At 38.6% G+C, this 25,261-nt stretch overlaps 2 protein-coding genes across 2 annotated transcripts in view; one reads left to right on the top strand and one right to left on the bottom strand.

Annotated features, from left to right (window-relative positions):
• Cgas (cyclic GMP-AMP synthase) overlaps positions 1–19,602 on the top strand; it is a 70,607-nt gene extending 51,005 nt beyond the window's left edge. The window contains exons 5-6 of the mRNA XM_074079214.1: positions 15,980–16,063; positions 19,188–19,602. Coding sequence (XP_073935315.1) covers positions 15,980–16,062 — 83 coding nt within the window. The 3' untranslated portion in view covers position 16,063; positions 19,188–19,602. The remainder of the gene's footprint in view (positions 1–15,979; positions 16,064–19,187) is intronic.
• Positions 7,645–25,199, bottom strand: Ddx43 (DEAD-box helicase 43). Its single transcript, XM_020187775.1, has 16 exons — positions 24,950–25,199; positions 21,693–21,748; positions 20,311–20,437; positions 19,267–19,395; positions 17,714–17,795; positions 15,118–15,274; positions 14,765–14,883; positions 13,970–14,080; positions 13,180–13,321; positions 12,722–12,822; positions 11,188–11,275; positions 10,427–10,554; positions 10,116–10,225; positions 9,351–9,489; positions 8,481–8,568; positions 7,645–7,749 (listed from the first exon to the last, which is right to left on the bottom strand). The coding sequence occupies exons 1-16, from the start codon at positions 25,197–25,199 to the stop codon at positions 7,645–7,647; spliced, it is 1,932 nt and encodes a 643-aa protein (XP_020043364.1).
• Between the last annotated feature and the right edge of the window lie 62 nt (positions 25,200–25,261).

Below are 25,261 nucleotides of genomic sequence, written 5' to 3'. Positions count from 1 at the left end.
GGGTGTGAGACTTCTAGGGACATTAACATTCAATCAGGCTCCTTAAGCTGAAATTATTTCCTGAGGCTTTGTGGACCACGCAGGCAGTGTGAACTTGGACTTCACGTCTGTGACCAATTTCTCAATATTTTTCACTTTTTTTTTCTCTCTGATTTGTCTAAGTATCAGGGCAATTTTGCTTACTGTATCTGGCAGTGAGGTTTACTTTTGGTTCACTCTTAAAGAATAGCTGTTTGGGGTCCTGATTCAATTCATGGAAGGTTTTATTTAAATTCGCCAGGTCTAATAGGAAAAGGAGAACAGGAACTAGAGAAAAGGTTAGATCAAAAAGAATTAACCAGCAGATACCTTAAAGCAACTGAGGCCAATAGGAAAAGGGGACCAGGAACTAGAGAAAAGGTTAGATTAAAAAGAATTAACCTAGAAGGTAACACCCACGCACAGGAAATCAATGTGAGTCAATGCCCTGTATAGCTATCCTTATCTCAACCAGCAAAACCCCTTGTTCCTTCCTATTATTGCTTATACTCTCTCTACAACAAAATTAGAGATAAGGGCAAAATAGTTTCTGCTGGGTATTGAGGGGGGGAGCGGGAGGGGGTGGAGTGGGTGGTAAGGGAGGGGGTGGGGGCAGGGGGGAGAAATGACCCAAGCCTTGTTTGCACATATGAATAATAAAAGAAAAAAATAAATAAAATAAATAAATTCGCCAGGCCTTTGGTGTTTGTTACCAAAGTCAAAATTCCATTTTTCTGTACAGGATGCCATGGCTTTAGGCTTCCTTCTCTGTGAAGCCCAGGAAATACACTGCGTCCTGTGGGCCACGGGGTGCCAATTAGATGTAGGTGTAGGTGTACACACCTGACAAAGTGGATTGGTCTCTTGCCCCTCCACTGGCACCTGGGGTGACAAGAAGAACTTCAACATGGTTATACAGACAGCTATGAGGCCACTCCTATCAGCATGGCAATGCTGCCCAGGCATGCCAGGCTCCTGTCTCATATGCTCCTGACAGAATCTGATGCCAAGGATGGCCACTGGTGGTGTCCTGAATGTGACTGTTGACCAGCTCCAACCTATGTGTCCTGGGGCTGATGGAGGGTCACCAAAAACCCAAAAGTGGTTTAGAGTTGCCTGAGCTCGGAACTGCTTTTACTTTTTCTTTTTTTTCAGTACTGGGGTTTGAACTCAGGGCCTGGTGCTTGCTAGGCAGGTACTATACAATTGAGCCACGCTCCCAACCCAGGCACTGCTTTTCTGAGTTTGACTCATCCTTAAGATTTTGGGTTACTAGATCCTTTTATCCAGTCAGCTCAACTTTTAAGTAGACTTTAATTAACTATCGTATTGAACTGTAGTGCACATACCACACAACCCATCCATTTAAGATGTAAAATGCTGTGATTTTCTTCGGTATATTTCCATCATCTCAATTGAAACTCTGTGCGTAAGACTTTTTTTGGTGTGTATTTAATTCAGCATTGTGTTTCTGAAAGGAATGTTGGTCTTCTTGCTGTCACTGGTCCTGATTGCTGTCACATTATCATACCACTAGGGCACAGGTTCTGCAAGAAGCCAAGACCATCAGAGGCTACCAGTGCCTGGCTTGTTAAAGTATAGCTGTCCTAAACACAGCTATACTGAGATAAAGTTTAATTTAGAGGCCCAGTAAAATACTGAGAGAAGAAACCTTCATTTTTGTGTGCAATAGACTCATCCACAGTTTTGTTTTCCATGATTCTATTACCCACAGTGAACCATGGTACAAAAATACTAAGTGGAAAAGTTCAGAAATGAACAATTTGTAAGTTTTTAGTTGCATGTTATTCTGAGTGTCATGATGAAATCTTGCACCATCCTGCTCTCACACTGTCCTACTCCACCTTGATTGGGCCACGAACCATAACTGTTCCTCAAATCCACGCTGTATATGCTGCCCTCCCATTAGTCGCAGAGCGGAGGTCTCACTTATCAGATTGATTATCACAGTATGGAAATGCTTGTGTTCAACTTATCATCTTACTTAGTAATGGCCCCAAACTGCAAGAGTCGTGATGCTGGCAATTCTGATATACCAAAAAGAAGTTGTGATGTACTTTAAGTCAAAAGGTCTCAATTTATTTATTTATTTATTTATTTTTTGAGTGGAACATCCAGTTTGATTCTTTTTTTTTCATTTTTCTTTTATTATTCATATGTGCATACAAGGCTTGGTTCATTTCTCCCCCCTGCCCCCACCCCCTCCCTTACCACCCACTCCGCCCCCTCCCTCTCCCCCCCCAATACCCAGCAGAAACTATTTTGCCCTTATCTCTAATTTTGTTGTAGAGAGAGTATAAGCAATAATAGGAAGGAACAAGGGTTTTTGCTGGTTGAGATAAGGATAGCTATACAGGGCATTGACTCACATTGATTTCCTGTGCGTGGGTGTTACCTTCTAGGTTAATTCTTTTTGATCTCACCTTTTCTCTAGTTCCTGTTCCCCTTTTCCTATTGGCCTCAGTTGCTTTAAGGTATCTGCTTTAGTTTCTCTGCGTTAAGGGCAACAAATGCTAGCTAGTTTTTTAGGTGTCTTACCTATCCTCACCCCTCCCTTGTGTGCTCTCGCTTTTATCATGTGCTCATAGTCCAATCCCCTTGTTGTGTTTGCCCTTGATCTAATGTCCACATATGAGGGAGAACATACAATTTTTGGTTTTTTGAGTAATAAGGAGAGGAAAAAATCATATGTGGAGGTCCCTAAAACCTATAATAAGAACAAATCTTCTATCCATGAAATTGTGAAGGAAAAAGATAACTGTGCTAATTTTGCTGCTGCACCTTCAACTGTAAAAGTTATGACCATAGCACATAAGTGCTTAGTTAAGGTAGAAAAGGCATTTTATTTGTGGGTAGAAGACATGGATGGAAAATGAGTTTCAACTGACAGCAATGTGTGCACCAGAAAGAGTTAAACCTATACCAAGACTTCAGTAAAGGAGCTTGAAACAGGTAACACGAGTCTTTCCTGCATGGACGGCTATGCAGATTCGGGAAAAACAGCATGTGTATGGTTCATTACATCCACTGTTTCAGGAATCTACTGAAGGTTTTGAATATACCCCTCTCATAAGGGGGCACATGCAAATGCCAAAATTCAAAAAGCAGTTAAAGTATTTCACTCTAGTTAAATCAGCCACCCACTCACCTTCCCAGAGGCAATTACCCCTAGCTTTTTCTTACATCACTCTATGCTTAATATGTGTACATGCAGTCTAATATAGTTTTCACCTCAGCTCATCTTTTCCATTTTTTTTTTCAGTGCGAGGGATCAAAGCCAGGGCCTCATGAAAATGCTAGACAAGTGTTCTACCAGGACTACTCCTGGGATGACCCCGCTGCCGCCTTTTCTTTGAGACAGGTTCTCATTATGTAGCCAATGCTGGCTTGGAACTCACAATCTCGTCTCAGTCCCAAGGACTGGGAGTGCTTACAGGCAGGAACCACCATTCCTGGCTTCATCTTTTTTTTTTTTATTATTTTTATTTTTTTTATTATTCAGATGTGCATACAAGGCTTGGGTCATTTCTCCCCCATGCCCCCACCCCCTCCCTTACCACCCACTCCGCCCCCTCCCTCTCCCCCCTACCTCCTCAATACCCGGCAGAATCTATTTTGCCCTTATTTCTAATTTTGTTGTAGAGAGCGTATAAGCCATAATAGGAAGGAACAAGGGTTTTTGCTGGTTGAGATAAGGATAGCTATACAGGGAGTTGACTCACATTAATTTCTTGTGCGTGTGTGTTACCTTCTAGGTTAATTCTTTTTTTTTTTGTGTATAATAGTAGTTTATTATCTCATTATTGTTGCTGTTATTAGAAAATGTAAAGGCCATATAGTATTTTGTTTGCCCAAATTAAAAAACCCATCAAAGGGCAAGCCAGAGAGTAGAAGAAGAGTTAGACCATGTCATTATTGAGAGTGTCATCTATCATATGCCAAATATTTACCCTGATAGGTTAATTCTTTTTGATCTCACCTTTTCTCTAGTTCCTGTTCCCCTTTTCCTATTGGCCTCAGTTGCTTTAAGGTATCTGCTTTAGTTTCTCTGCATTGAGGGCAACAAATGCTAGCTAGTTTTTTAGGTGTCTTACCTATCCTCACCCTTCCCTTGTGTGCTCTCGCTTTTATCATGTGCTCAAAGTCCAATCCCCTTGTTGTGTTTGCCCTTGATCTAATGTCCACATATGAGGGAGAACATACGATTTTTGGTCTTTTGGGCCAGGCTAACCTCACTCAGAATGATGTTCTCCAATTCCATCCATTTATCAGAGTGGCTTCATCTTTTTAAATATAGGAACTTTTGTCCTGTTGAAGGTCCTTGGTTACATTTCATATTTCTTTTTTGTCTGTTCAGCTAGACTGCCTGAGCTATTGTGGTAACTCAGGGAAAAATGAAGCTGTCAATCTTGTGGATTTTCATATTTATTCACAAAACTGTACACAGAACTCTTATCATAGTTTAAGGCCTTCAACATTCTGCTTCCATTCTCTCCAGGACTTACGTTATTTGCTTGGTCTTAGTAAAGCATCAGCTATTGGTTTTCACTAAACTTTATTTGCTAATTCATTGATTTCAGATCTTTATTTCCTTTCTTCTGTTAGGTTCTCTTATTAATCTTTGTTTTGTGTTTGAGACAGGGTCTTACTTTGTTGCCCAGGATGGCTTTGAACTCACAACCCTTGTGCCTCAGCCTCAGTCTCCAGAGTCCTGGGATTACAGGTGTGTTCCACCACACCTGGTAGGTTCTCTTATTAATCTTATACTATCAGGAAAGTTATTGTCTGGATGATAATTTAAGATGATGTGATGAAGGCCTACACTAATTATATACAAATATAAATACAAATTCTAGAATTAATAATTGTCATTTATGGAGGAACAGAAAACCATATGGGGAAATATGAATGTGATCAATGAAACATGTGGAAATTTGATTTTCCTAGGATTTTAGCGAGTTACAGGGCTAAAATGAAGATAAACAATTGTTGCATATATTGGTCTCATTACATTATGATTTTACTTTAATTTCAAAGTAGGTGAAGCATAGGCAATTAAGGAACATATACCCAAATAAAATACTATTTAGCAAATACAAAATTAAAGTAACACACAGAAAGACAAATTACTTTTGTTATCACAAAAATTAACATTTATTTTGGTAACGTACCTTTTACACTGCCATGACATTTGTGCAAGTATTAAACTCTTGAAAGACACACCTTAGTACAGCAACATTACAAGGGATAATTTTTAAAAAATATACATATGTATTTTTACAGTGCTTGGTATTGAACCCAGGGCCTTGTGCATGCTAGGCAAGCATTCTACCATTGAGTTACATCACATCCAACCCCTTTTCTTTTCTAAGTAAAAAATGTAAGTAAAAGAAAACCTTCAAATGCTACATCCTTAATATCCATGAAAAAACGTCAACTCAAGTTTAAATACTTTTGATTTTATTAAAGAAAGTATAAAATATTGAATTCTACATTTAAAGCACTATTATTTTAAGAATCAAAAAAAATCAGTCAAGTCTCTTCATACTGACAGTTTCAATATTTCCATTTAAAATAGTATCTATTTCAAAAAAATCTTGAATTCTGAAAAATAAACAGAAAAAAGTAAATTACTCTCTTTCAAATTCTTTGTTTTAAAAGTGTAAGTGTGATGAAATGTACTTAACATTGGATTTACTATCTTACCTACTGGGTTTGAACTCTGAGGCCTCCAATTGAGCCACACCCTAGGCCCATGTTAGTTCAACAGTGTTAACTATACTCACATTGCTATGCAGTCTCTCATGTTTTAATCTTGCAAAACCGAACTCTGCATCCATTGAAGAGTGACACCTTTCTCTTCCCCCAGCCCTTAATAACCATTCTACTGTTTCTCTGAACTTTTTTCCTTGTTTTATTTATAGCCTAATGTCCTCAAGGTTCATCTAGGTTATAGCATGTGACATTCTTCCTTTCTAAGGCTAAATATTCCATTGCTATGTATAACACACATTGTATTAAACCACTCATGAACACTTGCACTACTTACAAGTGAATGCTGTTATCAATAACACTGCTACAAATGAGTGTACAAATCTCTGAGACCCTGATTTCTATTCTTTTGAATCTATATACCCAGAAGTGAATTGATGACATATAGTCATTCTATTTTTCTTTAAACAAACACGTACTGTTTGCTACAGATGTACCACTTTACAATTCTACCAGTGATGCTCAAGGGATCCCAATTTCTCTGCAAGCTCACAATACTTGTCATTTTGTTTTCTGATAGTGGTCATCTTTTATTGTGTATGTAGGTGTGGTGCTGGGAATCAAAACCAGGGCTCTCCTACATCTCCAGCCAGATAGTAGCCATCTTAATGGGTATGAATTGAGGATTTTCTTTACTGATTAGTAAACCTTAAAAATTTACTTCCTCCAAATAGGCCCCACTTCCTTCTTTTCACCACTCCCAATAATGCCATCTTATTATGAATCCATGGAGAAAATAATCCATTGATTATGGCAGAGACTTCAGGATCCACCACTTCTAAAGAGACCATCCTTAACTGCAGACCCAGTCCCCAGTACAGGGGCCTGTTAGGAACATTATCAGATCCGAACCATAATGGTTTCTACTAGGATGACTTGCAAGTGTTTCCTCCCACTCCACAGGCTGCCTCCACTTTGTTGTGTCCTCTTAGGCACAAATCTTCAAGTCTGATGCAGTCCCATTTGTGGATTTTTGTTTTTATAGGTTTTTCCTGTTTCCTTTCCAGTTTTATAGTTTTAGATCTTACTTTTTACTCATTAATCCAGCTTGTGTTATTTTTTGTTTATGTTGTAAGTAAAGGGTCCATTTTATAATTTTTAAAAGTGGATGTCCAATTTTTCCAGTTGAATTTTTTTTTGGGTGAAATGCAATTTGAACTCAGGGCTTCACACTTGCAAAGTAGGTACTCTGCAGAGTGAGCCATGCCTACCATCCACTTTTTTCTGGTTGTTTTGAAGATGAGGGTCTCACAAACTATTTGCCTGGGCTGGCCTCAAACTGTGATACTTCTGCTTTCAGCCTCCCAAGTGCTGAGATTATAGGCCTGGGGCACTATGCCTGGCTCACTTAAGGTATCTTAAAGATGGTTCAAATGTTCTTTAACAGCTGCACTGTTAAATTTAGCACTGTTTATTCATCTGCTCTGCTAGTATATATTTTGGTTAATCTTTTTGCTACTACAGATATTGTTGTGACAAACTGACTACAGACAGATTTATAGAATACACTCCTAGAAGAGCAATTGCTAGATCAAAGGGTGTTGGTATTTATAACTGACACATTATCAAGTTGCTCAGAATTAGTTGTCCAACTAATTCCATTCTAACGAGCTTTCTGTACAACTTCAAGTTTATTTTAACTCTGAACGAGTACTTCTAATTCTAAAGATACATTACCCAGACTTTCCATACTGGGTAGGAGTAATAAGCAGAGAGGTAATGGCTCTTAAGATACAAACTAAATGTCATAAACACACTATCAAAGCCTAGTTCTACAAGGCAGGAGTCTGTTACATAAATTGTACCTCTAGTAGGGTAGTATCACAAAAGACATCAATGAAACTTTCCTTGAGGTCTTCCCATTTTTTTTTCTGTTTCTCTCTTCAGTTTATTTGCTTTGTATCTCTCAGCCATTAAGACAAGCTCTTCAGGAATACTCTGAAATTATTAAGTATGTTGTTAGGATGCTCAGTTTTCTATCTACAATATTCTAAAATGCTTTGAAATCATTTCTGAGAATTTGCACAATTACATGACATCTCCCAGAATGAATGAAATGTCTCTGCCTACCAGACCAAGTTCATCTCCAGTTTTTTGTTGGTACTAGGGTTTGAACTTAGGACTTCACACTTGCTAGGCAGGCGCTCTACCTCTTTACCCAGTCCACCAGCCCTGTTTTGTGTTGGATATTTTCCAGGTAGGTTCTCGAGAACTATTTGCCCGAGCTGGCTTCAAACCTTGATCTTCCTGATCTCTGCCTCCTGAGTAGCTCGGATGACAGGTGTGAGCCACCAGCACCTGGCTCTAAACTGATCTTAAAAACATACATCCTCATGATCATATTGCTGCTCTTCAGCTGCTTTCAAGTGCCCTTACCTTACCTTTTCTTCTGGTAGTACTCCCTACATGTTCCGTCTCACCTCTGGACCAAGAATGTTCTCCTCTGCCAGAACATCAGCCACACCTACAACTCCCCATCTCTACTCCCCTCCTTTCTCACTCACACTAGTTTATGTTCCCCAATTACATGTTCTCATAGCTTTGCCATGATACAGCCCAAATAAGTTTGATTTTTTTCTCTTTCCTGATAAGCAATACACTCCAGTACCTGGCTTAATATACGACCAAAACACTAGGATACAGATTTCTAATGAGCTGCATATTCTTACCTGATTTGCTCTTTTCAGAATATTAATCAATTCAGTGGCAACCCTCCAATCATTTCTGGTGATAAGGGTAATTGACATGCCAGTCCTCCTTTAAAAGAGAGGGGGAAAAAGCTCATGTAATTTCTAAAAGCAATTACTATGCATTCATAACTCAGTTAATATAGAAGAGAATAAAAACAGGGAAACCTCAACTTTTTCACACAAGTCCAAATATGTGTTATGTATTCAGACTGAAAGTCATGCAAGTACCAATTTAGAACCTAAATATAGCCATCCCTCAGTATCCAAGGGGGTGGAGTATTCAGGACTCCCCGAGGATATCAAAATCTGGGGATAGTTGATCTCTTATGTAAGATGGCATAGCATTTTCATATAAAGTATGCACATCCTCCTATGCACTTTAAATCAGCTCTAGATGATTTATAATACCTACTACACTGTAATTGCTATGTAAGCAGTTGTCTTACTACATTGTTTTGAGAGTAAGAACAAAGAGAAATCTGTACATGCAATTTTTTTTCTAAATATTTTTGACCTGCTGGATTTAGTCAGAGGTCTAACTACCTTAAACTGCCCAAGGGTTTACAGTAGGGGGAAGGTCCTCTCACCCTCAGGCCAATTTGGACAATCTGTCAACAATGATCAAAGTAATTACAGAGACACTATAGATCTAGGACCGAATAGTATCAGCAACAGTTATGTGAAGCGAATAATGGCAGGATCCAGTTCATCCATGTGAACAGGGATAGGAGCAAACGGAACAGAACATGTACACGTGTAACAGAACAAAATGGTTTTCTGGGCAAGAACAGTGTGGAGTCATGAGAACCCAGAATTGGTCTCTTTCAAAGGTGGACTAAGTTTACTTACCCTGCTCTTCCAGTGCGCCCAACTCTATGAACATATTCTTCAATGTTCCGTGGAAAATCATAATTATAAACGTGTGTGATATCTTGGACATCAAGACCTCGAGATGCCAAGTCAGTAGCAATTAGTATTCTCACTTTACCTAAAGAGTAAATCCAAATGCATATTGAATCATCCTGTCACAAACCAGCCCAAAACACATGAAAAATGTATGTTATTATTTAATCAGGTGAACTATTATTGTTTACATTTAAATGCTTCGTAAGAAATGGAAAGGGGATTTGTTTCAGTGGGACTGGGGTTCGAACTCAGGGTTTTGCTCTGCTTATTTTGGGGATAGGGTCTCATGAAGTATTTGCCCAGGTTGGTTTTGAACCTCAATCCTCCCAATCTCAGCCTTCCAAGTAGCTAGGATTACAAGTGTGAGCCCCAGGTGTCTAGCTGGGATAGTTTTAAAAAAATTACTGGCAAGTTCTAACACAATGGCTCAGCAAATGGTCCCTCAGCTATCTGAACAGTGTCAGAAAATATATGCCTGAAGAAAATTGAGATATAGCTCCAATGCAAAGTAATATCTTAACACCTGGGTTTAGACATTACCCTTTGACCTTAGTTCTTAGAAGCATTATTAATATTTAGAGCTCTATCAATTGTGTTTTGGGGACATGCAAGTGAGGACACTGCTTAGAAATGGGTTTCATGAAAAGATGATGTCACTGAGCCAAGCCCAGGTACTGGTTACAACAGATGCTAATTATATAAATTTACCTGTTTTAAAGTTCTCTAACGCCTTCTCTCGGTCACTCTGTTCTCTGTTACCATGCAGAGACTCTACTGATATTTGTTGGAGAATCAGGTCACTTGATAAGTGATCAGCCCTGAAGCAAAAGATAAAAAAGGTAAAAAGATAATGGTTTTTAGCACTTACTCTAATACCACCATCAATTTACTAGCTTTACATCTATTAGAAAACTGGAATAATGCGACAGGTTGCCCCCATCAGAAACCAGTATACAGAAGTAATCCTAGACAAATCAATCTGATTCATGATTACAAGAGAAGTACAAGAAAATACCTACACAGCTTTTCTGCTGACAAAGACAATGACTTTGTCTTTAGGTGACATGCTTTCTAGGAACGTTTGGATGTGAGTTCGTTTCTCTTCCTCTGTAGTGATGATTATATTTTGTTTCACTGAACTTACAGCCTACAAGATTCAAAGATCATAGCACATCAACCTGAGGGAGAAACCCCATCATCAGTTCAAAAATTTTATAATTTATGCAAAGTTGAGAACAACTGAATGCTTAGCAGAATATACTGAAAGCTACTGGTTGCCACTGTAGGAAAACAACCATGAGGTAATGCATGCTTCCCAAAATACCTTCCTGAATTTTGGGCATCAAAAGGAAGGATGATTACGACTATGACACAAGTCTCAATTCAATATTTTGGCAATTTAATACAAAATTTCAAAATACTATTGGTACCATTCTTTAAGCAATAAAGAAATAAAATATTTACCTATTTAGATAAAATAGATTTCAATAGCATTTAGTGAAGGGAAAGGATCAAACATTTATATGGCTTTCCTGAATGTTACTGATCAGTTTACAAAATAAGCATCATTTTATACTTTAGCACAATCACTACCACTAAGCCACACCCCTAGCCCAATACCTATACTTTAAATGTCAGTAAGTTTTTTTTTTTTTTGTCTTTTGTTTTTTGGTGCTGGGATCGAACCCAGGGCCTCACGCATGCTAGGCAAGCGCTGTACCACTGAGCTACATCCCAGCCAGTCAGTAAGTTTTAATAATAATAAAAAAAACAAGCTTACAACCAGATCCAAAGTACCAACATAGACAATCATTGGTTCTTTCAAATAAGACTGTGCAAGACGACGAACAGCAGATGGCCAAGTAGCACTGGAAACAAAACAAGATAATACCAGTATTAAAAATTAGCCCAGCACTGGGGAACTGAGGCAGAACTGCAAGTTTCAGGCCAGCCTGGGTTGCATGGTGAGACTCTGTCTCAGAAATTTATAATACATTATATATTTCCTTAAACATAGTATGAATCAAAGTTATTCATAAAGACTACTATAGTATTCCTGTTTTTTCAGTAACTAAAGCAGACTTTACAAGTAAATCCCACTAAGAATTGCTCAACTGTAGCAAAGCTATTCAATGAAACCTTTACATAGGTTTAATAAAAAGGTTTATAACCCAAAGATTAAGGAGATATATATGCCTTCAACTAAATTTTAATCTGTGAAAAGATACTAAACGAATTAGCGTTAGGTTAGTTTTATCTTGACCTTTATAAAAGACAAAAGTTGTATTTTTCATACAATGTCAGCAGTCAAAACCAACTGCTTATGCCAAATGCAAATAATTTTAGGTATACTGGTCAAGGGCTATAAATATAAATGTTTCTTCAATCATTTATATAAAACAATGAAAGTGACCATGTTTTCTACCTTCACAGTAATCACACAAAATCAAACCTTACTCTTCTTGAAATAACAAGATCACAGAAAACAAAGGGAGGGGATATAATATAGTTTTTAATCACAGAACATGCCTCATGCTAATGAAGAAAAGGATTTAAGCCCAGCAGAAACTGGTCTTTATAGGTCACTCTAGATTCAAATTACGTTCTCACTTTTTAGCTTGGGCAAAAAACCATTCTTTCGGAATCAAATGCTTATGTCTAAGGATGGATGAACCCTTACACAATTTAAGGTATTCCATGAAAGTAAATGTAACTTAGGAAACCCAACAGTCAAGAATAAAACGGGGGGGAAGGTTTAATGAAAGGAAGTAGAAGGTGAATATTGTAATACTATGTATGAAAATGGAAAAATGAGACCTGTTGAAACTATTCTAAGAATGGGGGCAGGGGATAAAGGAGAATAAAGGAGGGGTGGATTTAACTATGGTACACACTAAGAACAATATATCCCAGTAAAACAATGATAATAAAAAGAAAAAAAAAGTAAAACAGCTGGGTGCTGATGGCTCATGCCTATAATCCCAGGTACTTGGAAGGCTGAGATCAGGAGGATTGTGGTTCAAGGGCAGCCCTTGAAAACAGTTAATGAGACCCCCATCTCCAAAATAACCATAGAAAATGGACTTGAGGTAGGCTTAAGAGGTAAAGTGCCTGCTTGGCAAGCACAAATCCCTAAATTCAAATCCCAGTCCCACCAAAAAAAAAAAAAAAAAAAAGTCATTGTTACAGTTAAGACTTAAGGATCTCAAAATCCTTTCAAGTAATGCTCTAAAATACTATGGGGAAATCAACCAAACAGACGGGATTCTAATCCACTGACTTCTACCCTGCAGACAATAACTAGGCATACCTACCTTGTCATAATTGTCTGTCTGTCTGGGCGCACATCTAACAAAATCTTCATTATCTGAGGTTCGAATCCCATGTCCAGCATCTTGTCTGCTTCATCTAAAACCTGAATTAACAATGAAGAATGTGGTTAATCACAGCTTGTCCTAAGAAAAGTTGTGCTTTCCTATGGATGTAACACTCATTTCCCTTACTACCTAAGCCACTGCTTTAATTTTTCCTCAGAGATCAAAGTAACTAGGCTCTCCAGTTATAAGGAATACTGACTGATTTGTTTACTTCACTTTCCAATAGTTTCTAAGTCTATTTAATGAGAATATTTAAAGGCCTCAAATTTCTAATTCTTAACATGCTAAAGGGAATGGGAAATATTCCAGAATCAAAAACCATGGTAAAATAGACAGCCATCCTAAAAATCTTGAGTTTTTCCTCCCAGTATTCCAAACCCCTACTCCACACTTACCAAGTAAGTTACACTTTTCAGATTGACGTAGTTATTCATTTGTAGATCATTCAGTCTTCCAGGAGTTGCAATAATGATGTCCACACCTTTTGAAACATCTTGTATTTGTCCATCTCTATCTCCACCACCATATATGCAAACACTAAAAAAACCCAGAGGTTCAGGATTAGCCAAAGAATATCCCATCACAACTCAAAATCCCAACCAACCTAAGCATTCTGGGTATACAGTAAGAAATAAAATATTAGATACATTTAGGGGTACCTGTATCTGTCCCTTTCTGAGAACTATCCACACATATCAACCCACAGGGGTGTTTCCTAAGGAACCATGTTTGTGCCATTACTTGACCCTATTACATGGCTACTGTTGATCAGGAGAGGGGTACATGCCTGACCCATTATGAGCCACTCAGATTCTAAATGTATGCAAATAATGAAGAGGATATTTCAAACTACAAATGACTAAAAATATAAAACTCATCACTAAATACAAGCAAGAAGCTCTGCCGTATTATTGCACAGCAGGGTTCAATTTGATTTAAGCATTCTATTATATACATGTATTAAAACATTTAATAATACCCTGTTAATATGTATGATTTTATTTTTTATGTATCAATTAAAATACATTTAATTTATATGGATGGGGAACAGCTCAGTATATGAATATGCCTAGCATATTTAAAGCCCTTGGTTCAATTTCCAGAGTCACAAATTATGAAATTAAAATAAAGAAAATTGCCACAGATACATCAATTGGTATGGAAATGACCAAGAAAATGACTTACCTTTTAAGACCTTTATATGAATACTTAGAACATTCGGCTTCTACCTGAAGCGCTAATTCCCGGGTGGGTGTGAGGACTAACATGCCTGGTCCATTTCTTTTTTCTCGAGCTCTTTGAAAAGGAAACATCAATATTAAATTACCCGTCACAGATGCATGGTACATTCATTCAGTGTAAGACTGAGTATTTATTTATTTTTGTGCTTCTGGAGATTAAACTCAAAGCTAGATTTGTAGCAATGACTGTCAAAGTTAGACATATTTGCACTTTTTGTGAGGTATATGATTAAAACTTAGACTTTGGTTCACTAACTATAATTCACATACCTAAAATCTGCTTGTTTGACAGGGTTTTATAAATGTGCTCAGATTAGAAAGTTACCACAAAGTGGGGAAATATAGAAAATAAGCCACATACAGCAAAAACCCAGTGTTCTATTGGCTTTCTCCTTTAACCTGACCTTTTTATTAACATTTCATTTAAACATTTTCTTACTGAATAGGGAAATGTTTTGGACAATTCATCTGCCTAATTTTATTTAAACAATTTTACTTATTACAATTTAAATAACTTGACTTCAAGGTTTCTCTAGTAAGGCTTTTGGTAGACATAGACTATTGCTTCTAAAATTCTTTCTAATTCATACTTTTATCAGTACAATGTAATCGTGTAATTCCTTGCATTCTGACACAGTAAGGTATTAACTTTTTACCAGTGTGATAGAGGACAGAATTAATCACACTTTTGGAGTCTATCAAACCCCTAAGAAGAGAACACAATCACAGGAATTCTTACACTGGTTGAGAGTCTAGATGAATGAACCCAGGCATCAGATAGGACAATGTCTTCCCTGTTCCAGTTTGTGCTACTCCAATAAGATCTATTCCTTGCAGAACTATTGGCCATGACTGTGACTGAAAAAGAATGATAAATACTGAAGCAAAGAGTACACCTCCCTTTGCCATCTCTTTCTGCCCCTCTTCTCCCAGCTCAAAGCTTCTTTCAAAGGCCTTGGGTGCTGGGCATTGCTGGGTGGTGCTAGCAGGAGGTACAGGCATGCTCCTGAGAGACAGTTGTTCCCTGGTGACATAACTTCTAACAGTCAGATACACACATACAGTGAAATATTAGAACTAAGGCAAGCATACCTGAATTGGTGTTGGATTTTGAAAACCTGCCTTTTTAATATTTTCCATAACTTCTGGGTAACTCTGGAAAGCATCTTCAAATTTACAGGTAGGACTGGGAATAGAACGTTTCTCACCATCTTTCAAGTCATCACATGTTATGTTGAAATTTTCCTTCCTTTACAGAAAAATATAAGGATTAGTGGTTTTGGTTACTTTAATACCTAAGAAAGAATTTTCTTTACAAAACCACTTCAGATCATAGAAATTCAGTGCAACTAATTAAAACCAACTTGTTACAAAATTTACAGTGAAACATACTAAGAAATACAGAGCATGTAACGGATACAGATCACATGCAGAGGCCAGCTGGAGACATACAAGACTGTCTCAAAAACAAACTAGAGAAAAAGAAAGAGCCAGGTATCAGTGGCTCATCCTGTGATCCTAGCTACTCAGGAGACCAAGATCAGCAGGGTTGCAGTTTGACACCAGTTCCTGCAACAAAAGTAAGATTCTATCCCAAAAATATCCAATGCACGCACACAAAAGAGGCTGGTGAAGTGGCTCGAGTGGTAGAGTGCCTGCCTAGCAAGCCTGAGGCTCTGAGTTCAAACCCCAGTACCAAGAAAAGAAAGTGCAACAGAGCCCATCTCTCTTATGTGGAAGAATAGTTGTAGAGGGAAGGGAAAATCAATTACATGGATGCTGAGTGAGTCAATGAGTTTCATGGGTGAAAGATTATGAAAAACAACCCCAAAATCATGTGCTTCATAATTCAAAACCACATTTAGCAAGTTCTTGAGGGCCTGCAATGTTTCACACTTGTGGTCTTAGCTAGTCCTCACAGAGGACTAGGTAAGGAAGTATTCTCTTTTAATAGGAGATCATCTATTCAGCCAGAAAGGAATGAATTTCATCATTTGCAGGAAAATGGATGCAACCAGAAGTGATCAAGTTGAATGAGGTAAGTCAGAAAGATACTCTTACATATGCAGAACAGAGACCTAAAGAACAGTAACAGTAACCGCGATGACATGGATGCAAGGGACTGTTGTGGGGAGGATCAAGTGGGAGAAGGGAGGGGAAAGGAGAGGGTGATGGGGTGAGTATGATCAAAGTACATCATATGTATTTATGAAAATAACATAATGAAGCCCCCTAAAATGTAAAATAAAGGGGAGTTGAGGTAAGAGTAAGGGAGGAAGTGAACTTGATAAGGTACATTAGAACCATGTAAGGAAATATCAGTAAAACCTTTGTACCAGTAATAAATGCTAATAGTTTTTAAAACAAAAAACCATCCCTAGGTGATCATAACATTAGTTTTTTGCCAAAGGTCTGAGCCCTACCTCAACCCTCTTTCCCCTCTTTCTGCGATCATTCACAGTTTTGTAACAATTTTTTTTGAGACAGGTTTTTGTAGTAGGCTGTCCTCAGCCTCCTGAGTGCTGGGATTACAGGCATGCCCCCATGACCAGGCAGATTTTGTGTGTGTGTATATGTGCGTATGTGTACTGGGTGTTTTAAACTCAGGGACTTCCATTTGCTAGGCAGGAGCTCTATTATTCGAGCCTGGGGCAGCTGCAATCCTACTGACATTTCTCACAGTTAGGATGACAAGCACATGCCACCATGCTCACCTATTAATTGAGATGGGTTATTGCTAACTTTTTGCTCAGGTTGACCTTGAACTGCGATCTTCCTGATTTCTGCCTCCTGAGAAGCTGGGATTACAGTGCCTGGGTAGATTTTTTATTTCTTAACAACTTTGTATCAGTTTTTCAAATTTCTACTAAAACTTTTGATTTTAGATAGAATTAAGGAGTTAATGGGCTAGGGTTATGCCTCAAGTGGTAGAGCATATGCCTAGCAAGCATCAGGCCCTGAGCTCAAACCAGTACTGACCAAAAAAAAAAGGAGTAAAAAAAAAATTAAGGAGTTAAAATAATTACAATGTAGAAAGCCGATCAATTTTTCTTTCAATTTTCAACTGTTGGAGAAATAATTCTGTAGTATGGAATGTTGGCATGCACATGATTATTCTTCAATTGTATGAGTCAGATTAAGTGCTCAACAGCTATATGGCTACTCTAGACATGTACAGACCAGTCTCTATCATGGCAGTATGATTTTTTTTTTTTTTTGGTACTGGGGCTTGAACTCAGGGCCTTCACCTTAATCTACTCCACTAGTCCTTTTTTTTGTGAAGGGTTTTTCAAGATAGGGTCTTGCAAACTATTTGCTTGGGATGGCTTTGAACTGAGATCCTCCTGATCTCTGCCTCCTGAGTAGCTAGGATTACAGGCATGAGCCTCTGGCACCTGAATTGCTTGCTTTGTTTTGTTGAGACAGGTTCTAGCTATGTAGCCCAGGCTGGACTCAAATTCACTTTGTAGCCCCGGTTGGGCTTGAACTGTTAATCTTCATGCCTCTGCCTCCTTGACTGAAATGTTTATTTAATACCAATGTTCTAAAAGCTATCGTGTAGGATGCAACCAAGTTTTCAATTGAATAAACATGGAAGATGAGTATAGTGTTCAAATACAATAATTGGCTAAACAGTTAATAGTACAAACTACAAGAACACATTAGGTAATGAAAGAAAACTACTCACCTCCAGCTGTCTATCTGTGCTTGTGACATTGAGCTTGTTGTTGCTGACTCTATGTAAAAGTTTTTCTTAATTGGAGGTAAATCTGGGATAAACATGAAAATCCAAACTTTGATAAGTAATGAGAATTTACATTTCATTAACATTTACTCAAAGCTACAGAAATCAACCCAAAATATATGAAGTTCTCCACGCATACAGTTTTAGACAGTTCTATGCTTTGCCACTCAGGCTTCTGCCCTAACAAAAGATCTTTTGGCTTGTTTTTCAATTACATTCTTCACCCAGGAAAGGGATCTTTAATATTAAACTTTCAAATAAAGGAAAGCATGACATATAGCCACCACACCTGATGAATCAGCTCTCAAACATAGTACATTAATTTTCCTTTGAAGACTATACCATTACTTTTTGTTTTAGAGTTGGGAATTGAACCCATCACCTTATGTGTACCAGGCAAGCACTCTACCACTGAGCTACAATCCCCAGCCCCATACCATTACTTTTAGGAATTATATTTACAACCTTATTCTACTTTGAGACTATATTTCTTAAATTCTTATCTTCCAAACTTAAATCCTTTCCCTAGTCCCCTAAAACTAAATCCTACAACACATCTATTGTTTGGAAACTTAAAATACACAGAGGTGCTGAGTCACTGGTCACTCTGTTAGTGCATCAACTTTTTAATTTTAAATAAAAGATGTATTGCTGATAGCCTACATTAGTGTCCAAGTTTATTATGAAACGTCTCACATTTATAGCACGTGAGAAATTTCATTTAAAATTCCCGCAAACATGCCAGGTAAAATGGCCCATGCCTATAATCCCAGCACTCTGGAGGCTGAGGCAGGAGGATTATGAGGTCAAGGCCTGCCTGGGCTATACAGGGAGTTGGAGGCCAGCTGGGTTCCATAGCAAGACCCTGTCTAAAAGTCAAGTGAACAAAAACTTATCAAGAATTGTTATGTGGAGCCGAGCACTGGTGGCCTGACTACTCAGAAGACAAAGATCAGGAGGACTTTGGTTTGAAGCCAGCCAGGGCAAACAGTTCCTAGGACCCTATCTCAAAAATACCCAGCACAAAAAGGGTGGTGGGGTGGCTCAAGTGGTAGAGTACCTGCCTAGCAAGTGTGAGGTCCTGAGTTCAAACACCAGTACTGCCCCCCCCCCCAAAAGAATTGTTGTTTCTTATGATTTAACGATGTTCCCTTTTTTAGTCAATGTCAGCTAGGCCACTCTGCAATCAATTTTTGCTGAATTACAGCAACTATAGTAACTTAAGGTTAGCAAGTTTATTTATTTCCTTCTCTATTTTATTAACCTTTTGCATTATTGAGTCATCTTAAACAATACAAGAAATATAATAATAAGCTTAATATTTAGCTTATTTATAAAATAAATCAGTACAGACAACATAGAAACTATAATGACCTTCGGACTACTGGCAAACTGAGTTTTACTATTTTTCCTACAGATTCATCATTAAAAATAAGGCAGACATTAGAGAGGATAAGTACCACAGGAGAAAGAAATCCCAGCTCCATGACACTGACCTGCCCACTTTTTTTTTTCCCATTTCAATGCATCCTCTCGGATCTGATCCCAGTCTATCAATGGCTGATCTTCTGTTCCATTGTCATTTGTGCTTACATCTCTTCTAACAGAAGGCTTGAATGCACCATCTGTTAAAAAAATATTTTTATAAAATTAGTTTTATGATAAATCCTGCCGATACAAAATCCCCAAAGCTATTTTTCTACTTTGTATTTATTTGTAATCAGATGCTAACTCTTGAATGTAAAATCTGCAGTTTTTGTACTATAGTAACAAGACAATTTGATCACCTTGGCATCATTTATTGACGTATAAAAGTTTAAATTTATTGGAGAAGGATGGAAACTAGCACAAAGAGCTTAATGTGTGTTAAATCTTTATAATCTTTATAATATTCCTGAGAGGCAGATATCACCTAGGTTAACAGATGAAGAAACGGAGCCTTAAAGTTTAAGTTCTTTTCCAAGAAACTATAAGAGGCAACACTGCTGTCTGAATTCTGCCTCTTGATTTTACTCCATGTTGCATCTAGGTATGGTTCAATAATGGTCTTTTTTTCCAGTCTAAACAGATCTGAGATTTTGAAAACATCAAATAATTAAGCAGTTTTCAAAGTCAATCTCAGATCTAAGGACATAGTTAAGAGCCCAAGACCAGTCTTTACCACTAGTACCAAAGTATGCGTATTAAATTATTTCATTTTCACTTATCTGGGCTAAAAGTAAAACTACACTTAATCACAGATATTAATTTGAAGAGTGAAAGTAATCTGAGCTTTCACAGAAAAGTGCTTAACTAGATTATGGAAATCCTAAACTTTGCATGAAGAAAGGAAACAAGTATGAATGATGGCTTATTACATGGCCTGGAAAGCAGTCAGGTGTGGTAGTGCAAACCCATAACCCAAGAGTCAGGAGGCTGAAGCAGGGGGATCCCAAGTTTAAGGCTAACCTGGGTTACATAGTGTCTCAAATTAAAATAAACAAAACAATCTGTAAGAAAATTTAAATTTCTAAAGTGCACAATGGGCAAAAGTTACTTACCAAATCTGCGTCCTGAATTGTAATTTTCATGTTTTTTAACAAAATTATCTATCACTGCTTTTGCTTTTGTCTGCATGGCCTTACTGCCAAAAATTTTGACTTCTGCTTCAGGATTTCCTTTTATTATCTAGAGACAGAAGAGAAAAACAGGTGATACTGACCCAGTCCCAATAATTCCTCAACTTTTAACAATATGAAATTAAAGAAAACATGGTATTGCTATCATTCAGTGTCTAAAAGTCTATTTGAGTGGGATGTTACTTGTATCAGCAGTGGGATTTGCCTCCTGTTTGGCTAGGGCGGGGAGCAAGACAATTAATAAATTTAAAAAAAATCAACTCCTAGAGAATAAATTTAGAAAAAAGTGTCAGAGGGAAAATTAAAACATTCATCTGAGAGATGCTATTACTGAGTCTATATTCTCTCATCTATAAAATGGTACTATTTTGTTTGGCATATCTTACAGAATTATAGGGCTGGAGTGGATTAACCTATGCAGATAAAGAGTATATTGAGCCAGTGTTGGTGGCTCACACCTATAATCCTAGCTACTAGGGAGGGAGAGATCAGGAGGATCAGGGTTGGAAGCCAGCCGGGACAAATAGTTTGCGAGACCATATCTTGAAAAATAAACCATCACAAAAAAGGGCTCAAACTCCAGTACCACACAAAAAAAAGTGCACTGAACTGTCAGGTTAGTTATATTTTAACTTGATGGGATTTTCTATTTACACATGTATACTGCTATGGAGCTAACATAACATCAAGGCTGATGTTATGACACAGAGGATAGAATCTACAAGTAACACCTTGAAATAGGCATAATTTTAGCTATCTTAACTGATTTAATGTTTATCTAGAAACATACACAAGATGCTGTTTTAGGCTGATGAGTCAATGCTTATCATCCACAGGGCTTACAGACAGAAAGGGGGAAAAGGAGGTAGAAAGCCTTAGAGCTCCTTGAGGAAGTGATATCTAAGCTTACCTGAGACGTGAGTACGAGCTACCTATAGGGACACAACTATGACAGCAGAATGTTAGGAAGTGGGTTAAAACAGGCCAAATCAAGAGGACCAGGCCCAGGAATCTGAGTTTAAGATCTGAGCTGGGCACTGGTGGCTCACACCTGTAATCCTAGTTACTCAGGAGGCAGAGATCATGAGGTTTAGGGTTCAAAGCCAGCCTGGGCAAATAGTTCTTCAAGACCCTATCTTAAAAAAACCCTACACAAAAAAGGGCTGGTGAAATGGCTGAAGGTGTAGGCCCTGAGTTCAAGCCCCAGGACCACAAAAAAAATAATTAAACTGAGCAGAACCTAGGGTTAGGTGTTCCCTTAGGAATGAACAATGTTTTTAGGGCTTAAGAACACGATGACTTACCTGTATTCTGGTGTTTGTTGTATTCTGGATTTCTCTTATTTTTGACCCACCACGACCTGTTTTTATAAATAAAATAGGTCATAAGCTTTATTATCACTTTCACTACAGAAAATAAAAGTAAAAGAATGAAGACTGGGAGTGTGGTTCAAGTGGTAGACCACCTGCCAAATCAAGTGTGAAAAAAAGCCTGAGCTCAAAGAAAGGCTCACAGGGTCTAGTAACCACTTTCTGTCTGGAAAGAGGTTAAGAAGTTTCTACTGCAAATTGTCATGGTGGAAGGAAGCTCCTTTCCAGAGCTGGAGACTAAGCATTACCTACTAGCTCATATAAGAATTAACTGGATCAAAGTATTGGAAAAGGTGTGAAGAAATTTGAACCACTGCTTACTACATAAATCCAGTTTACAAAAACGGGCAAAGCTGGGTAAGGTGGCGCACACCTATAATCTCAGTTACTTGGAAAGTGGAGGCAGGGGGTTAGGAGCGTAAGCCAACCTCTCTGTCTCTTTTTCTCTCTCTGCCAGTCCTAAGGATTGAATGCAGTGCCTCGTGCTTGCTAGCCAGGCATTCTAGCACTTGAGGCCCTGGGCTCAGTCCCCAGTACTAGGAAAAAAAAAAAAAAGGCTAAGAGGTTTGGGGTATAGGTCAGTGGTAGAGCACATGCCTAGCACACCAAAAGCCATGAATATGATCCTCAACTCTGCCAAAAAAAAAAAAAAAAAAAAAAAAAAAAAAGTGAAGGACTTGAACAGGTACTTCCCCAATGATATGCAATCGGCCAGCAAGTATACAAGGTGTTCAACATCACTAATCTACTACAGTAGGAGACCACCTCATACCTGGTAGGATGCCCATTCTTTTCTTTTTGCAGTGTTTGGGATTTGAACCCAGGGCCTTGCACATGCTAGGCAAACGTTCTACCACTGAGCCACACCACCAGCCCTAGATGGCCATTATCTGGAAAAAAAAAAAAAAACACGTGTTGAAGATCTGGGAAAACTGAAACCACTGTGCACTGTTGGTTGAATTGTAAAACAGTACCACTATGTTAAAAGTATGGAGGGTTCAAAAAAAAAAAAGCTAGTGGCTCACACCTGTAATCCTAGATAGTTGGGAGGCCAAAATTGAGGATCAAGGCTTGAGGCCAGACTGGGCAAACAGTTTGTAGGACCCTCATCTCCAAAAGAACCAGAGAAAAATGGACTAGAGGTGTGGTTCCAGGGGTAGAGTGTGTACTTTTTGCAAGTGTGAAGCCCTGGGTTCAAATCCCAGTCTCACACACACAAAAAAATCATTGTCACATGATTGCCACTCCCACTTCTGGGCATACATCCAAAAAAAGTGAAAGCAGGATGTCAGAGATATAATTGCACTCCTGAGTTTACAACAGCCAAAGGTAGACACAACCCAAAAGTGTTCAAGGGATGCACAATGTGTACTCATACAAAACAACAGAATATCATCCAGCCTTAAAAAGGAAATCCTAGCCAGGCTTGGTAGCCCACATCTGCAATTCCAGTCACTCCAGAGGCAAAGCAGGATTATGAGTTCAAGGTCAGCCCAGGGAAAGTTAGATGCAAAGTTTAGCAAGATCCTATCACAAAACAAAGGGCTAGAGGTGTAGCTCAACTGGGAGGCAGGTAAGGGCAAGGCCCTAGCTTCAATCTCCTGTACTGCCATTAAAAAAAAAAAAAAAGAAAATCTTATCACATGCTATGAAATGGATGAGGACATTATAATAAAATAAGTCAATCACAAAAAATAATTACTTCATGACTATTTATTTGATTATCTAAAGTAATACATTCAAACAGAACAGAAAGTGGTTTTCAGGGATGGGAGCAGGGACAAAAGGGAAGTTGGGTATAGTTTCAGTCATAGTAGCTCTTGAGATCTAGGGCACAACTTGTGTTTATCATTAAGCACTGTGCCATGTGCTTGTAAAGTAGACCTAGGTAGATTAGTAGTGGGCAATTTCCTTAATATTTGGGAGACTCTGGGTTTGATCTCCAGCACCACCAGAAAAAAGAAAGAAAATTAAAAGGTAAATTTGTTATGCTTTTTTTTTCTAAAAAACACAAGTTTTAAAAAGTTGGTTGCAGGGCTGGGGCTGTAGTTCAGTGGTAGGTACAGTGTGTACCTAGTGTTTGGGAGGCCCTGGGTCAAAAAAAAAATTCCAGCTCCCACATCAAGTGAGTACACTGCAACACAGTGCCTACATCTTTACATCTGCTTGCTTAACTGCTGAGAACTGATTCTTAATTGCAACCCTATTGGGTCTCTCATGGAATATCATTCTTCAGATCTTTTGTGCTTGCAAAAAATTGCTGAATAGTCTAGCAATAACCTTACTGAATACTACTGAATAGCCTTATTTGGCTAGCTGCTATTGAATAGCAGTCTACAAGATCTGCTCATTTTCTCAGAACAGGTTTAAAAAAATAATAATAAAACAAGCTGGGTGCCAATGCTGACCCCTATAATCCTAGCTACTCAGGAGACGGAGATCAGAAGGACCATAGTTTGAAGCCAGCCTGGGCAAATAGCTGTTGAGACCCTATCTTAAATACCCAACACACAAAAAAGGAGTGGCTCAAGTGGTAGAGCCCCTGCCTAGAAAGCCTGAAGCCCTGAGTTCAAACCCAAGTACCACCATAAAAAAACAAAAACAAAATATAACTCCAATAACCCAATGAGCATAATGTTGTAATTTATACTGTCTTAATAGCAACAAATAGGGGCAATAATTCTATTTTTAAATGCTTCTCCAAAAAATTTCTTAAAATTGTGAGAGTCAACATGTACTAAAATGCCTTTCTAGCAGCAGATAAATCATATGTAAAGTTCAAGAAACTAAGTCCAAGACATGGCAGATTTGAGTAGCTCTACAACATCCTACATCTCTTTCTTAAAAAAAAAAATTAATACTTCTAAATCGTGATCACAGAAAGGTTAATTTCAGCACCGTTGTTGTTCTTAAGGGTAAGCTGACAGTCAAAACACCTTTTTTAGCATCTCTCTTTATCCCAGAGATTTCCTAAGTCTTTTAGACTTATGAGTTGCTCTCCGTCAAACATGTTAATGGACAACCAAAAGATGCATCCTATGATATTCTAGCACCAGGTCTTAAAAATGACACCAGGGAGGGACCTGGATCTCACTAGACGGCCGCCGACTTAAAGCGAAGCCAACGCGGAGGTGGTCCCCTGGTCCCCTGGTCCCCTCCCGGCCCGCCGCGCCCATTCCCCCGGCACTCACCGATCACCACGCCCACCAGGTCGTCCTTCAATCCAAAGCAGAGCGGCGGTTCCCGGCGACCAGCGGCCCCAGGTTCCGGGGGACCGGAGGAGTCTCTCCCGCCGCTACCTCTGTCGCCCCTACTTCCTCCCCGACCTCTTCTGTTCGACTCCTCCGTCGGCCTCCTTTCCTGGGTACGGTACGCTGTAGAGCTTCGCCTTGAAGCACCGACCCAACGCGAAGCGTTAGCTCCTGCCTCTTGCCTGGACATGGTTCTGAGAAGATTCCGCGCGTCCGCCGTAGTAGTCGTCCGCTCTACACCACGCCGCCGTG

This window comes from Castor canadensis, chromosome 1 (assembly GCF_047511655.1).
Source record: "Castor canadensis chromosome 1, mCasCan1.hap1v2, whole genome shotgun sequence".
Lineage (NCBI taxonomy): Eukaryota > Metazoa > Chordata > Mammalia > Rodentia > Castoridae > Castor > Castor canadensis.
Note: the sequence above shows the minus strand (reverse complement) of the source record. Positions and strands in the feature narration are given on the sequence as shown.

Coding starts and splice junctions, on each gene's coding strand:
- Ddx43 (XM_020187775.1), bottom strand. CDS start 25,199: ATGTCCAGGCAAGAGGCAGGAGCTAACGCTTCGCGTTGGGTCGGTGCT. Junction 15,275..17,713: donor GCACAGATAGACAGCTGGAG/GTGAGTAGTTTT, acceptor TTTTCTGTAAAG/GAAGGAAAATTTCAACATAA. Junction 12,823..13,179: donor TGAAAAGTGTAACTTACTTG/GTAAGTGTGGAG, acceptor TTGTTAATTCAG/GTTTTAGATGAAGCAGACAA.